The following is a 14358-nucleotide window of genomic DNA, read 5'->3' as shown; positions in this document are numbered from 1 at the left end:
GTCCATAGCATTCTGCTTTTATCATGGTACCTCTATAGTACAACTTCAAATCAGAAATTCTGATGCCCTCTGCCTTTTCTTTGTTCTGTAGAATTACTTTTGTTGTCCTGGGTCTGTTCTAGTTCCATATGAATTTTAGGATGGTTTTCTCTAGTTCTGTGAAATATACTATCGATATTTTTATTGAGATTGCATTAAATCTGTATAACAGTTTTGGAAGTATGGCTATTCTCACTAGATTGGTTCTATCTATCCAAGAACAGGGTATATCTTTCTATTTTCTGATATCCTTTTTTATCTCCTTTTTCAGAACACTAATTTTCAATGTAAAGGTCTTTCACTTCCTTCTTTAGATTGATTTGTAATTATTTCATATTGTGATGCCTCCTGCTTTGCTCTTTCTTGTTACCCAGGAGTGCGTTTTCTGTTCTGGGTCTCTTTTGGTTCCATATGACTTTTGGAGTTGTTTTCTGTAGTTTTGTGAGAAATGTTGTTGGTATTTTGATTATAATTGCATTAGCTCTTTATATCAGTTTTGCAAGTATGGCCATTTTAACAATATTTGCTCTTTCTATCCTGCAACTGAGGATATCTTTCCATTTTCTGATGTCCTGTTTGATTTCCTTTTTCAGAGTACTGCAGTTTTCATTGTAGAGGTCTTTCAGTTCCTTGCTTGATTTAATCCCTAAGTATTTAATTTTTCTTGATGCCATAGTGAACGGTATTGCTTTATTATTTTTTTCTTGGTGACTTCATTATTGGTGTACAGGAATGCTACTGACTTTTCTGTTGATTTTGTATCCTGTTACATTTCTGAATTTTGTTGTTAATTCTAGGAGTCTTTTGGTGGAATTTTTGTTATTTTGCTAAGTAAAGGGTCATGTCATCTCTGAATAAGGATAGTTTGACTTCTTCCTTTGCTATTCATATCCTATTCTTTCTCTTACCTGATTACTCTGGCTAATATTTTGTGTACTATATTTGATAGAAGTGGTGATAGTGGAATCATTATCTCATTCTTTATTTTAAAGGAAAGTTTTGTTTTTCTCATTTAATATGATATTAACAGTAGGTTTGTCATAAATTGCTTTTATCAGTTTGAGGTAAGGTCATTCTATCCTTATTTTCTTTAGGGTTTTTTAAAAACATGAATAGATACTAGATTTTGTCAAAGGTTTTCAGTGCATCTATCGAGATAATCATGTTTTTTGTCCTTGCTTCTGTTTATGTGATGTATTATATTTATTGATTTGTACATGTTGAACCATCCTTGAATTTCTTGGGTGAATCCTAATGGGTCATGATATATGATTTTTTGATGATTTGTTTCATTCTGTTTGCCAGTGTCTTGTTGAGGATTTTTGTGTCTCTGTTCATTAAAAAGATTAGCTTGTAGTTTTCTTTTTTAGTTGGGTCCTTATGTGCTTTTGGAATTAGGTCAATGGTAGCTTCCAGAAATGACTTTGGAAGTACTCCTTCCCTTTTAATTTCATTAAAGAGTTTGAGTATTTGTGTTATATTCTCCCTAACATTTTTGTAGATTCAGTGGTGAAACCATTAAGTCTTGGGCCTTTTCAGTTAGTAGTTTATTGTTATTATCATTATTATTGTTCTTACTGCTCTTTCAATTTCATTTCCTGTAATTGGGTTGTTCAGGGTTTTTATGTGTTCTTGGTTCAGTTTTGATAATTAATATGTGTTTGTACATTTCTTCAAATACAATTTTCAGTTTGTTCAAGTACAATTTTTCATACTAGCTAATATCTTCTAAATTTTGTCAGTGTCCATGATTTTTCCTTTTTCATTTCATCAATATGGGTCTTTTCTTACATGATTTTGGTAAGTTTGGCTAAGGGTTCATCTAATTTTTTTATTCTTTCAAAGAAGCAGCTCTTCAATAATTAAAAAAATCTCAACTTCATTAATTTTCACTCTGATAATTTTTATATCCTTCCTTGTACCAGGTTTGGATTTAGACTATTGATTTTCTAGGATTTTTTTTTTAATTGCTGTACCAGTGATCAAACTCAGGACCTCAGGATCTTGTGCTTGCAAGGCAGGTGCAGTGTCACTGAGCTAAATCCCTGGCCCCCATTTTCTAGGATCTTGAAGTGCATCAGATTATTTATTTGAACTTGCTCTATTTTTCTAATATGATTATTCACATCAATAACTTCCTTTTTAGGACTGCTTTGTTTGTGTCCCATAGGTTGTGGTATATTGTACTGGTATTCTTATTTGATTCTAGGAATTGTTTAATTTCTTTCATGATTTCTTCTATTACTGAGTATTCAGTAATGTTATTTAATGTCTTGTTTGTAAAATTTCTGTGGCTTATTTTAGGATTGATCTAGTTTCATTGTGCTATGATCAGATAATATACATGAGATGAAATCCATTTCTTTTTTTTTTCTTTTTTTTTTAGTACTGGGATCAAACTCAGGACCTTGTGCTTACAAGGCAGGTGGCAGAAGCACTGAGCTAAATCCCCGGCCTGAAATCCATTTCTTTATATTTATTTAAATAGACTTTGTGAACTAGTATGGAGTCTGTTTTGGAGAAACTTCTGTGTGCTGCTGAGAAGAATGTGTATTCTGTTGTAGTAGAGTATAACTCTGTAGACATCTATTAAATTTATTTGTTCAAAGTTGTGGTTCAGCTCTGATATGCCTTTTTAATTTTTGTTTAGTTGATCTATTTTTGAAAGTATTTAGGACCCCCACTTATGATTGTGTTAATGTTTACTGTTTGTTTGTTTGTCCAGTAGTGTTTATTTTATGACTTTGGGTGCCCTGGTCTTCTTTGAGCTTGCCGATTTTCTTTTCTTCCTCTTCAATCAATTCACAGAGATCAGCTATTTGGTGTTTGATTTCCTCTTCATTGCTGCTACTTCAACCTGCTTTGGGAGAGTTGGAAGTCTCTGGAGGTATTTTGTTGCCTTGTTTTTTCATGTTCCTACTTTGTATGTATTTGCTGAGGATTGAGATCAAATACAGTGAAAAGAATTTATTGTTGCTTTGAAGATCTTTTTAATTAGGTTTAATTTTCTAGGGATGTTAGTTTAGCTTTTTTGTCAAGAAGTATTACCTTCCATTTCATCTTATTTAGTTTAATTGGGTTGTACCCAGTCAATATGTTATAAGGAGAGAATCCCTACTGGTTATAACAGAATCAACAGATCCAAGCATACATCAATCATGAACATTAAAACTTATTTTGATAATTTTACCCTTTTATAATGCCCCTATATTACGCCACTACTTTTAGTTATTCTGGGATGTAGCAAGCTGGGGGGGTAAGTCAGTGAAAAGAGAGGGATGTAAAAGAAATATCAATAGTTGAAAAATAGACTAGAAGTCAGACTTCACTGAAATGATTTTTATGGCTAGAGTAAGGGGCTAAGTTTGAGGGCATCTGGGAGAATATTTGTGTAGATGAGAGGAGGGATTCAGATATGTGGAAGTGCAGTTAGATTGAGGGAGGTTGTGGGATTGTCAAGACCTGTTAATATAGTTGTAGTTTGTTTTATTTGAATTTTCTAAGCACAGTTTTTAAAAGAGTTACCTTGAGATGCTCTTGAATGACATTAAGTTAAAGCATTCGCTAATTCTTGTTCTTTTGGGCAAATTTACAGTTCCCTCTTGCATATAGGCCATATGAAAGGTGGAGAGGAGAGGGAAGAAGAGGAAGCAAGAAATGAGGAAAAGTGGAGAAAATATAGGAAGGAAAGTCAAAAAGAGAAGAAAAGAAGGACCCAAAAAAGGAGGATAGCAGGACAAGGGGACATATAGAAAAATATAGTAAAGTAAAATAAAAAATTAATACCTATAAAAAAACAAGAACCAAAAAAGAAAAAAGGAAACTCAAGCAAGGAGTCACAGTTACAGTACTCACCCAAGCGTCCATATAGCTCCCTCTACTTTACCTCCAAGCAGTTTTCCTCTGTGGAAGACCCAAATTGCCTGCCTGAAATCAATGAGGCCTACTAGCCTCTCTGGACCTGCCTCCTGTCTTCAAGCTGTGATTTGGGAATGGCCAACTGCAGATCTCAATCACAGTTCCAAGACCCACTTGTTACAATCATTTTGGGAGGAAGTAGATGTGGTATAGTTTTCCCAACATCTGGTTCTTCGTTGGCTTCCACTAGGAACCTGACACTCCTATTCCTTTCACTGTATGAGAAATCTCATAGTTGTCTTTGTGTCTTCCCTCTGCAAGATTTCCTTGCCTAGTATACCTCCAGAAGTCCTCTGTGCTTGGTGCCACTCTCTGTCCCACTGCCTGCAGTCCTCCATCTGTGTCTTTCTCAAGAGCTCTGCTCTTTGACTTAACTGCAGTACTTGCTGCAACCCTTAGGCTTCGCAGAGGGCCCCTTTGCCAATGTGGGGAGTAGGTAAGGGGTGGTGGGTGGTGGGCAGGACCTCATGCTGTCTCAGGTCCTTCCATTGTTTGGGAAAACAATAGGAAGGTACTCACTCTGGCCCTGGAAGATCACTCTCCTCTCCCTCATGTCTCTAGAAATGGGATTTGTGGCTCCCTCTTAGTTGGACCTGCTCTGCCTACAGCTCATGATGTTTAGTGACTCTCTGCTTAACAGGAGTGACTTTCTTAGGCCTCCACAAACCTTTTACTCAGTGCCATGCCAGAATCCTTTTGACTTGTGAGCTGGTCTCTTTCCCTCCTCTGCTCACTGTCTGGGAGCTTCACTTTCTGACCTGCATACTTGGTGCAAACTTTTTTATTCCCCGCTCTTTGCAATTACCAGCTAGGAGGTGCTAGGGTTTCCCTCAAGGAAGTCTGCCAGCAAGGATGGGTATCACATTGATTGACCTATAAATACTGCACTCCCCATGTATGTGAAAGCAATGGGCGACTCCTTTTTTTTAAAAAAAAAACATTGGGAGAGCCTCTCTCTCCCTACAGTCCTGCCACTTGCAGGCCTCAGGGCACTATTGTTTTCATCATTGCACCATTCTTGTCTTATAAACAATTCTACCATTTTCAGTTTCTCTGAAGTCTTGGCTTGCAAATATCTTACTCACCATACTTGATAGAGAGGTTAGAGTGATCCGAGAGTCTCTTGAATCAGCCAGGCCACCACTGAAGAGCTGACTTCCTCCATCAGTGGGATCCTCTCCCAAGATGGCATGTACAGCAGGCCTGGGGTGGGAGTATGGATGGTACCATGCCTTAAAGTGGGTCAGATTCCTCTTACATACTCCACGGACAATTTCTTTTCACTTACCCTCCTGGATCAGACTTAATCTTTTACTTCTGCATCAGGGTACCTGCTTTTATCCTGTGCCAATTTGGAGATGCTCACGCTTGCTGTTACCCCTTCACCAGCTATACTGCTTCACCAAGAATCTGTGTTTTTATAAGGTCTTTTTGGATAAAGCTGATGGCCAACCATATGTGGGAGCCAAGGCTTTAATGGCTGTCATTTTTGGCTCGGTGTCATAGAGCTGAATGCTTTCCTGTTCACAATGCCTTCTGAGTTGCATGATACATTAGCTCAAGAACCAGTACACACATATTCAGAATCACAAGAAATCCTGGTCTTCATGCTTCTCCAGGGTGCTGTGACTCTTGGACCTCACTGATCTTTATTTTTCTTCTTAGCCCACTGAAATGTCCTATTTATCTCACCCTCTTCTTTTCAACCCTTTCTCTTTCCAGCACTTTTCTAAATGGAAAAGAAAAGATTTAGAGCAAAGTACTCCTGGGAAGACTGTTTTCCTGAAAGCAGTAGACTGCTTCATGGTGTTCTTGAAAAAACTTTCTTTTCCTGCAGCTGTGCTGTAAGAGACGAATAGGTCATGCTTAAAATGCCAAAGATGCAGCTTACATTCAAACCGTTGCTGCCTCAGCAGAAAGCTCTTTTTCAAACCTTAAAATCCTGTAATCCTTTTCTACTTAATACACTGAGGTTGTCCAAGCATTCCAGATTTATGCATAGTGTTCTCTCACAGCTAACATTGGACTCTATATTTGTCATCCCTTTCAAGGCTCTCCTTATAGCATCTTATTTGGCACTAATGTTTCCTGAAATTATTTCTCCTCCTCTTCACCTAGCCAGATTGTAGTACTGGTAAAAGCACAGTTCTTCTGAGAACTTGATATTCTTCTTTTGTGTTCAAAATGCCAGTGGATTAAATTCTCCACTGTTTCTGAGCTGTCTTGGAGATAAACAGACACAGATACTGATTCAGATATATCTATAGATACAGATATAGATACAAATATAAAGACAGAGATATTTAGAAACATTCTCTTAGAACTTTCTGTATGTAAAACATAATAGAGGAAACAAAGATAATTAAAACACATTCCTTGTCCTGCAGACCTTAGAACCCAATGAAGAAATAACATTAATTCTAAAGCAAGGACAACTCTGTTAAGTATCGTAACTGAAGTGTTAAATGACATGGGAATAGAGTGGGTCGGACAGTCTGTTGGATCAGAGAGGCTCCTGGGGATTGGAAGATATTAAAGCCCAAGAGAACATACGTAAGTGGGATTAGATTTTCAAGCATTTGATAAGTAGAGGGATGACTTGGCCACTGTCTTGTTTCTCATTTCTTTCTAGTTGTTCTAGGCAAAGAATTTTTTTCTTACTGTTTTGTAATTCCAGATTTTTAGAACATGAAGGGATTTAAACAATTCTATTTTGGGCTGGGGATTTAGCACAGTGGTTCCAGAGCCTGACTCGCAAGCTCAAGGACCTGAGTTTGATCCCCAGTACCAAAAAAAAAAAAAAATTCTATTCTACAGCTCTTTCACCTTATACATGGAAAAACCAAGCCCAACTCACATAGCTAAATAACATTTAGGACAAGTGTTCACCAATCCTAACTACTGTTTTAGAGCCCCTTTCATAAAAAATATTATATTTGTCATGTTTATTGTTTTAATTTGCCTATTCTTCTGTCTCTTAAAATATCAGTATCTATATCTATTTTTAAAAATATCATTGGGGCCTGGGATTTAGCTCAGTGGCTCTGCCACCTGCCTCATGAGCGGAAGGACCCAAGTTCGATCCCTGGTACCAAAAGAAAAAAAAATTATATATATATATATATGAAATGGGCTAGGGATTTAGCTCAGTGGCACTGTGCCTGCCTCACAAGCACAAGAACATGAATTTGATCCCCGGTACCCAAAAAACAACAAAAAAAACAAACAAAACAGTACCAATAGATAGAGGCACAAAGCATATTTCAAAGATAATTACATTTGGTAGGCAAACAGATTATGGATGTCTGTGTACACAAAGGATCCTATTGTCAAATCATATTATCCAGAGATCTTCCCTAGTATCAAAATTTACTAAGAATTTTAGGAATACAATCAGTCAGTCAATAGGAACAGGCCAGCAAGGAGAGGTCTGAGACCCTGAGGGCAACTCTTAGGTTCTTTCTTCCCATTTAAGACATGTACTTTCTGTAATGAAAGGTTTCCTGCTTATAGTCATATAGATTATATAGCATTTTTTTCAAGAAGCCATGCTTTAAAATCCATCAGCTCACCATTAGTCATCCTAAGGTGGAGGTAGTCTACAAAAATCACTCCATGGGTAGGGATTTTCCTCCTAGAAAATAACATAACATATTTGCCAGGAGGTCCAGTTATCAGATGTTTGCAGCATTGAACTATCTGCTCTCTTTCTCTAGATGCAGCTGGAACCTTCATCTCCATCCAGTAATGGGAGAAAAAATGGATCACAGGCTAGTTGCCTTTCCTGCCCAATACTTATATAGCAAATAAAAAGCAAATAGGTCCTGTACATATACATTTCCCACAACACTGCCAGATCTTCATGGGAAAAAGAACATATGCGTATTGTTTTTCCATGTGTAACTATTGTCAGAGCAATTGATAATGAAAGTATTCAAATTTTCCTCTCGAGCTTCTTTAATTATAATGATAGAATCTTTGAAAATTAATGGCATTACCGCTTTATTCTTTTCTAATATCATGGAGGCTTGTTTCTCTTTGGGCACTGTTTTTATTGTGTCCCACAAAGTTTGATACATTGTATTTTTATTGTCATTTACCTAAAAATATTTTTAAGTTTTTCTGGTGAATTTTTTTCTTTGATCCCCAAATTTCTTTGAAGTTTGTTCTATAATTTTCAAATATTTGGGATTTTACTGGATATCTAATTTAAAATTTCAACATTTTGAAATTTATTGAAGTCTGGCACAGCGTGTAGTTTATCTTGATGAATATATCATGTTCATTAGAAAAGAATAGATATTCTATAGCTGTGGGGTGTAGAAATCTATATATATGTAGTAGAAAGTGATAGTGCTTTTCAGATATTCCATATTTCTATTGTACTTGTTTGTCCTATTGATTCTTAAGAGGGGTATTAAAATGTCCAGCTGGAGTTCTAGAATTTGTTCTTTGCCTTTTCAATTCTGTCGATTTTGCTTCACATTCTGACTTTTATGATTTTCTATTGAATCTACTCCTTTGTCATTATGAAATATTTTTCTTACCACTGGAAATATTCTTTGTCTTAAAGTCTATTTTATTTAGTATTTTAGTAGTCACACCCACTTTATTTCAGTTGGTGTATGGTACACTTTTTCCTATCTGTTTACTTTCAATCTCTCTGTGTCTTTGTATTTATGATATGTTCCTTATATACTGTATATAGTTTGGATTTTCTTTTTCATTCATGATGGTAACTCTACCCTTTAGTTATAGTCGACATAATTACTTGTATGATTGAGCTGATATCTACCATTGTATTGTCTTCCATTTGCTCCATTTATTCTTTGTTCCTTTTTATCTCTTTGCTTTTTTGGGTTAAACATTTTTTAGTTGCATTTGATTTATCTGTTTTTGACTTGTGAGTTATATCTCTTTGTTTTTTGGTGGTTCCTCTAGCAATGGAATATATTTATTCTAGAACATATTCAGCCTTGACGTTTCATAATTTACTTATGTTTACTACCCTATATCACTACTCATAAAATATAAGAAACATCCAACCATGTAAGTCCGTTTATTGTATCACTTTCTTTTTAAAACTTATCCACATATTTGGTCTTTGTTTGTTGGTGTTCTTCATGTCTTGCTAACAGTGCAAGTTTCCATGTGGTATTATTTCCCTTCACAGAAAAGAACTTCTAGTAGCATAGTTTATGGTAGAGATCTGTTTGTGACAAATTCTTCTGTATTTGTTTGGTAAAAATGCCTCCCATTCAATATTTTTTCTTCTAAAAATGATTAAAACACAATTTTTGGAAAATTTATAGATTAAAAAATTGGTATGAAAGTATAGTGCCCATATATTCCTGCCACCCACAAAAAATCTTTCCTTACTATTTACATCTTCTATTAATATAGGATATTTGGTATAATTGATTAAGTACTATTTATATATTATTAACTAATTATACACATATTAATATAAAGTCCAAATATTACATTAGGGTTTACTCTGTGTTGTATGCTAATAGGTTTTGACATATGTATATCAGCATGTATTCACCATTACGCTATCATTGAATAGTCTCACTCCTTTCAAAATGCACTGAGCTATAATTGCTCATTAGTTCCAAGAAGATTTTTTTTCGTTGTTGGTTCTTTTCTGCACAGACCATCAAAACAGCCTGCAAAGATGACACTATTATTCCAATTGACTACCTAAGAGCTTGAAGTTAGCAGATAAGGTTGCCATATTCTGCAAATAGAAATACAGGATTCCTGGTTAAAGTTGAATTCCAGGCAAACAACAAGTAATTTCTAGTATAAGTATGTCCCAAATGAAAATTATTTCTCATTTAACTGGCTGTTGCTTATTTTATCAAGGCGATTTTTTGGGGGGAGGGATTTTTGAAACAGGGTCTCACTGTGTAGTTGAGACTGACCTGGAACTCTTTATGTAGCTCAGGGTGGTCTCAAACTCACAGAAATCCTCCTGCCTCAGCCTCCTGAGTGCTGGGATTGCAGGTGTGCACCACCACGCCCAGCTTAAAGGTGATTTTTTTGTTTGTTTGGTTATTTGTTTTGTTTTTTGAGACAGGGTCTCGCTTTTAGTTCAGGCTGGCCTTGAAATCACTAGGTAGACAGTATAGCCTCAAACTCAAGGCAATACTCCTGCCTCAGCCTCCCAAGTGCTGGAATTATAGCAATGTGCCACCACTCTTGGCTCAAGGTGATTTTTTAAAATTAATTTTATTGGTACACTTTTGATATACAAAATAATCACATTCACCTTAGGAAACTTGTACCTGTAAATAGTATATCTTGATTCCTTTTTACCCCATTTTCCTCCCTTTCCTTCAACCCTTCTTCCTCTCTTTATTTACACAAGCTTTGTTTCCATTTTTTTCCTTCTGTTCTCTTTTGTTCTTTTTACTCTTCCCTCTCCTCTCTTCCTTGTTCCTCTTCCCATTTGAATGTTTTCTGAAAACCCAAAATCAATGTAATTTAATTAATAATTTAGCGAGGTGTTCTGATATAACCTATCAGGGAGGTTAAATGACCGGCTTATGGAGCTTAGACGGAAATAAAAATCTGTCTTTCAGGCTTGTTTTCTTTCACTTCATCGTCTCCCTCTCAAGATGGGCATTGAGAAAGGATACACTGAGGTTAAAATGAAAATTGACTAGGCAATAAAAATCAAACATTAGTATAAACAGTCATACAGTTAAAATGCAACAGAAATGAAGCTTTGTATTTTAGAGACATGTTAATGTCGTATATGTCAAGACTATATAATGTCACATACATTTTTAGGAAAGAAACTTCTTCACTCTTCAGTAAGTAGCAGGACAAAACCTAGCAGCACACGAATGGCAGCTGACCGTATGTTTTGGAATGCCTTGGGTCTGCTTCCTTGTGAGTATGTTTTGTAGTTCACAGTCTCTTTCGCTATGCTTATTTCCATTTATGAGTCAGGCAAAAATGCAGTCATTTACTGAAGCTTCTGCTTTAGAATTCCACAAGCCTGTCCCGACAAGTTGTGTGTTCTAATGTAAAGGTTTTCAGCTGCTGAAACTTTCCCAAGTGTGGCTCTAAGAATACAATCAGTTCAGGGATGATATAGTAGATGCTCACTCTGTAACCTACCTTCAGATCTAAAAAGGACTCTTCCGGCATTTCACAAGGACGACACAGGTATGGCTTCCCTGGAAAAAGTCTCAGTGAGTAATGTGATGGTGGCAATAGTGTCAACCATGGAAGAGCACAGGGATCCAACTTTTTAAAACTCTCAACAGCTACTTTGAAGAATGTGCAACAAATGCTTTCCCTCCTGGATGAAACTGTCCTGCTTTCAATTCTCTAAGCTAGACACTTGCTTAGATGGTTGCCTGGGTGACAGCCTGTAAACGAAGCCGTCTCTTTGCAGCTAACTGAAGGGTTTGTGTACACAGAACCAGTTTTAATTTTAAAAACAAAGCAACAAACAAAAAAACGACTATTGGGACTGCGCAACACTGGAAAATAATCAAAGAAAAAAGTCTAAACCTATTGTACTTTTAAATGGATCCCTAGTTGAAGTGTGGGTTGACAGATGGTCCAGAAATCAGTGCCACAATGAATTAAAATGACATTGGCTGCTGTTTGGCTTGATGTTCAGCTGTGTACCAATTCCCTCAGCAAAACTCACCATAGGTAAGCCAAATCTCCACTTTTCAACCTGTTTAGAGAATATAATATGTTGCAACTTTTTTTCTCCCCAAAGGATGTCCTGAGGAAGAACATCAGGTAAACTGATGGAGAAAACTGTGTCCTTCTCTCAAATAATTATATCATTAGAGTTGTTGTAATAAGCTGGTTTTAACGTTTAAAATATTTAACTTTTAAAATAATTCCTTCTGATACTTTATACAAATGCCACAATACCATAGGCTAAACTAGTATATACAAGAAAAGTAGATAAAAGCTCTCACTTTCATTGAATTATATACAGAGGCAATCCTGTACTTTAATCACCTAAGTATTTGTAAACTTTAGATAGCATAAATCTTACAGCCACTCAGTGTTATATATATCTGGATATATTTCATTAACAAAATGAAATACTTGTTACTTTAATTCTTTATTACCTAAGATTCCAAAGCAAATATATAACATAGTAAAAAGTTTTGGCTTTACAAGTAGATCAAGCATGTAGTCAAAGTTTAAGAACAAAAAGAGACTGGGCTTCAGCAAAGCTCAGTGGAATGAAACGTTTAAAAATCACTGCTTGTTGTCATGTAGAGGTACAAGATCCCAACAATGATCTTGTTGTCATGTAGAGGTACAAGATCCAACAACTGTACTGTATCCGTAAAATATACCAATAAACTCAATTGAAGCTGAAAAAAAAATCACTGCTTGAACAGTTCTAAATGGAAAATTAAGAGACGGCTTCTTCTGAAGAAACTTTGAATGGAAATGCACAGATTGGAGGTCAGAAGAGAAAATGGAGATCGTTAATGAAGAGTGACATGGGTCTGTCCAAGTTAGCTGAAAAAGTGGCTTGTATGTTGGGATCCTGCTGTGTGTTCATTAAATATGTGTTGTCTTTCTCCAGCCACTCGTAAATGGGTGAGACACGGGTTGGCCAAGTAATGACCAAACAGCCTGTATTGTAGTGATAGGATTTGATGTCACTGGGACTGTAGTTTTGTTAAATAAATATTCGCATTTTTTATGACAGATGGTAGATAGTGCTTGTGAAATGCTCTCTGTTAAAGGTTACATGAAGAGTTAAACCATAAACCCTATAACATATGTTGCTAGGTAATGACCTGGGAAAAATACCTTTGAGGTTGTATTTCTACTTTATGAGCACACTGATAATCAACTGTCTGTTTCTTGCCTAGTTGTTATTTGAATATCTGATGTTTAGCTTTATTGTAGGAGAAGTTTTAATTATCCTTTGTTTCTGAAATTGTTTCTTTTATTTGAAATGATTCTGCAAACACTGTTGCTCTTCCCACAAAAAGCTATGTAGATAAATCCAAGTTACAAAGCAATATGTTGGGACAGATATGTGTACTGGTTTGAAAATTTTCTGCGGCCTAATTTTGAGCATATTGTCTGCTCTTTCCTCAGTAAAGTTCCAACTATGCATTTCTTATTAAATGCTAATGATTAGTATGGTGATTAAGTGACAGCAATCAACCAAATGTCTACTTAGGCCGGATTAATGAGAACGGGCACTGCTGGTGGGAGTGTAAAGTGATAAAGCAGTTCTAGAGAATTATCTGGCAGTATGCTGTGAAATTAAATACCTTTAACTCAAAAGGAATAACAGGTGGTAGAAAAATGTCAGTTAGACAATCGAAAGGTCTATAAGAAAGATTGTGTGTTGAAATGAAATGACTAGGTTGGTGTTTCCAGGAGTTGCCTGTTCATAGGAATCACCTGAATGTTTGATTCTAGAAGAAAGGGAGCCCTAGAGCAGTGGTGGTAAACCTATGGCACTTGTACTGCAGCTGGCTGTTTGTAAAGCCCTAAAAGATGTCACCATCACTTCCCTAGAGAAAGTAAAATCATCACCGCACGCCAGGTGCAGTGGCACATGCCTGTAGTCTCAGACTCTCAGGAGGCTGAGGCAGAGGATTGGGAGTTCAAGACCAACCTGGGCAATTTAATGAGGGCTGTTTCAAAGTGAAAAATAAAAAGGGCTGAGGATGTAGCTTAGCCGCAGTGCTTGGTTAGCACGCCCAAGGCTCTTAGTTTGATCCCTATCACTGGTTGCCAGTGGTCAGCAGGAGGGGAAAAGAAGTGGGCAGAGAACAGAGGATTTTTAGGGCTATGGTAAAGCTATTTCCTATGATACTATTATAATGGATGCATGAATACATGTCATTAGCATTAATCCAAACTTTTAGAATATATAACATCAAGAGTGAACCCGAGTGTGAACTGGATTTGGTGTGGTGATACTGTATTTGTAGGGTCATCCGTTGTTAACAAATACAGCATTCTGGGGCAGGCTGGTGACAGTGAGGCAACGAGTGGGGGTGGGTAGGTGGGAGGAGCAGGAGGTACGTGGATTTTTGCTCAGTTTTGTATTAACCTAAAATCATTTCACGGAATAAGGTCTATTTTAGATACTTATTAAAAATTTAAAGTTTATTTTTTAAAATGAGTGTCTCTAGGCTCAAACCAGACTTACTTTAAAAGAACCTAAGAATCTTGGGCCAGGGATTTAGCTCAGCGGTTCGGTGGCCTGCCTTGCAAGCGCAAGGACCTGAGTTACAGTTTTGTAAACCTAAAATCATTTCACGGAATAAGGTCTATTTTAGATACTTATTAAAAATTTAAAGTTTATTTTTTAAAATGAGTGTCTCTAGGCTCAAACCAGACTTACTTTAAAAGAACCTAAGAATCTTGGGCCACAGA

At 36.4% G+C, this 14358-nt stretch overlaps 1 protein-coding gene across 7 annotated transcripts in view; it reads left to right on the top strand.

Moving 5' to 3' along the window:
- The window catches only part of Map3k19 (mitogen-activated protein kinase kinase kinase 19), a 75811-nt gene that overhangs the window by 8416 nt on the left and 53037 nt on the right, over positions 1-14358 (top strand). For 3 of the 7 annotated variants that reach the window (XM_010606184.1, XM_010606176.1, XM_010606183.1), the window contains exon 1: positions 11355-11634. The exons of 2 other annotated variants lie outside the window; for them this stretch is intronic. In XM_010606184.1, coding sequence (XP_010604486.1) covers positions 11567-11634 — 68 coding nt within the window. In that variant the 5' untranslated portion in view covers positions 11355-11566. Of the gene's footprint in view, positions 1-6440; positions 6511-11354; positions 11635-14358 lie in introns of those variants that run through there. 2 more of the 7 variants (XM_010606180.1, XM_010606179.1) reach the window with 2 other exon arrangements.

Source organism: Fukomys damarensis, unplaced genomic scaffold (genome assembly GCF_012274545.1).
Source record: "Fukomys damarensis isolate Sample0158 unplaced genomic scaffold, DMR_v1.0_HiC HiC_scaffold_29, whole genome shotgun sequence".
Classification (NCBI taxonomy): domain Eukaryota; kingdom Metazoa; phylum Chordata; class Mammalia; order Rodentia; family Bathyergidae; genus Fukomys; species Fukomys damarensis.
This window is presented reverse-complemented; position numbering and strand designations above follow the sequence as displayed.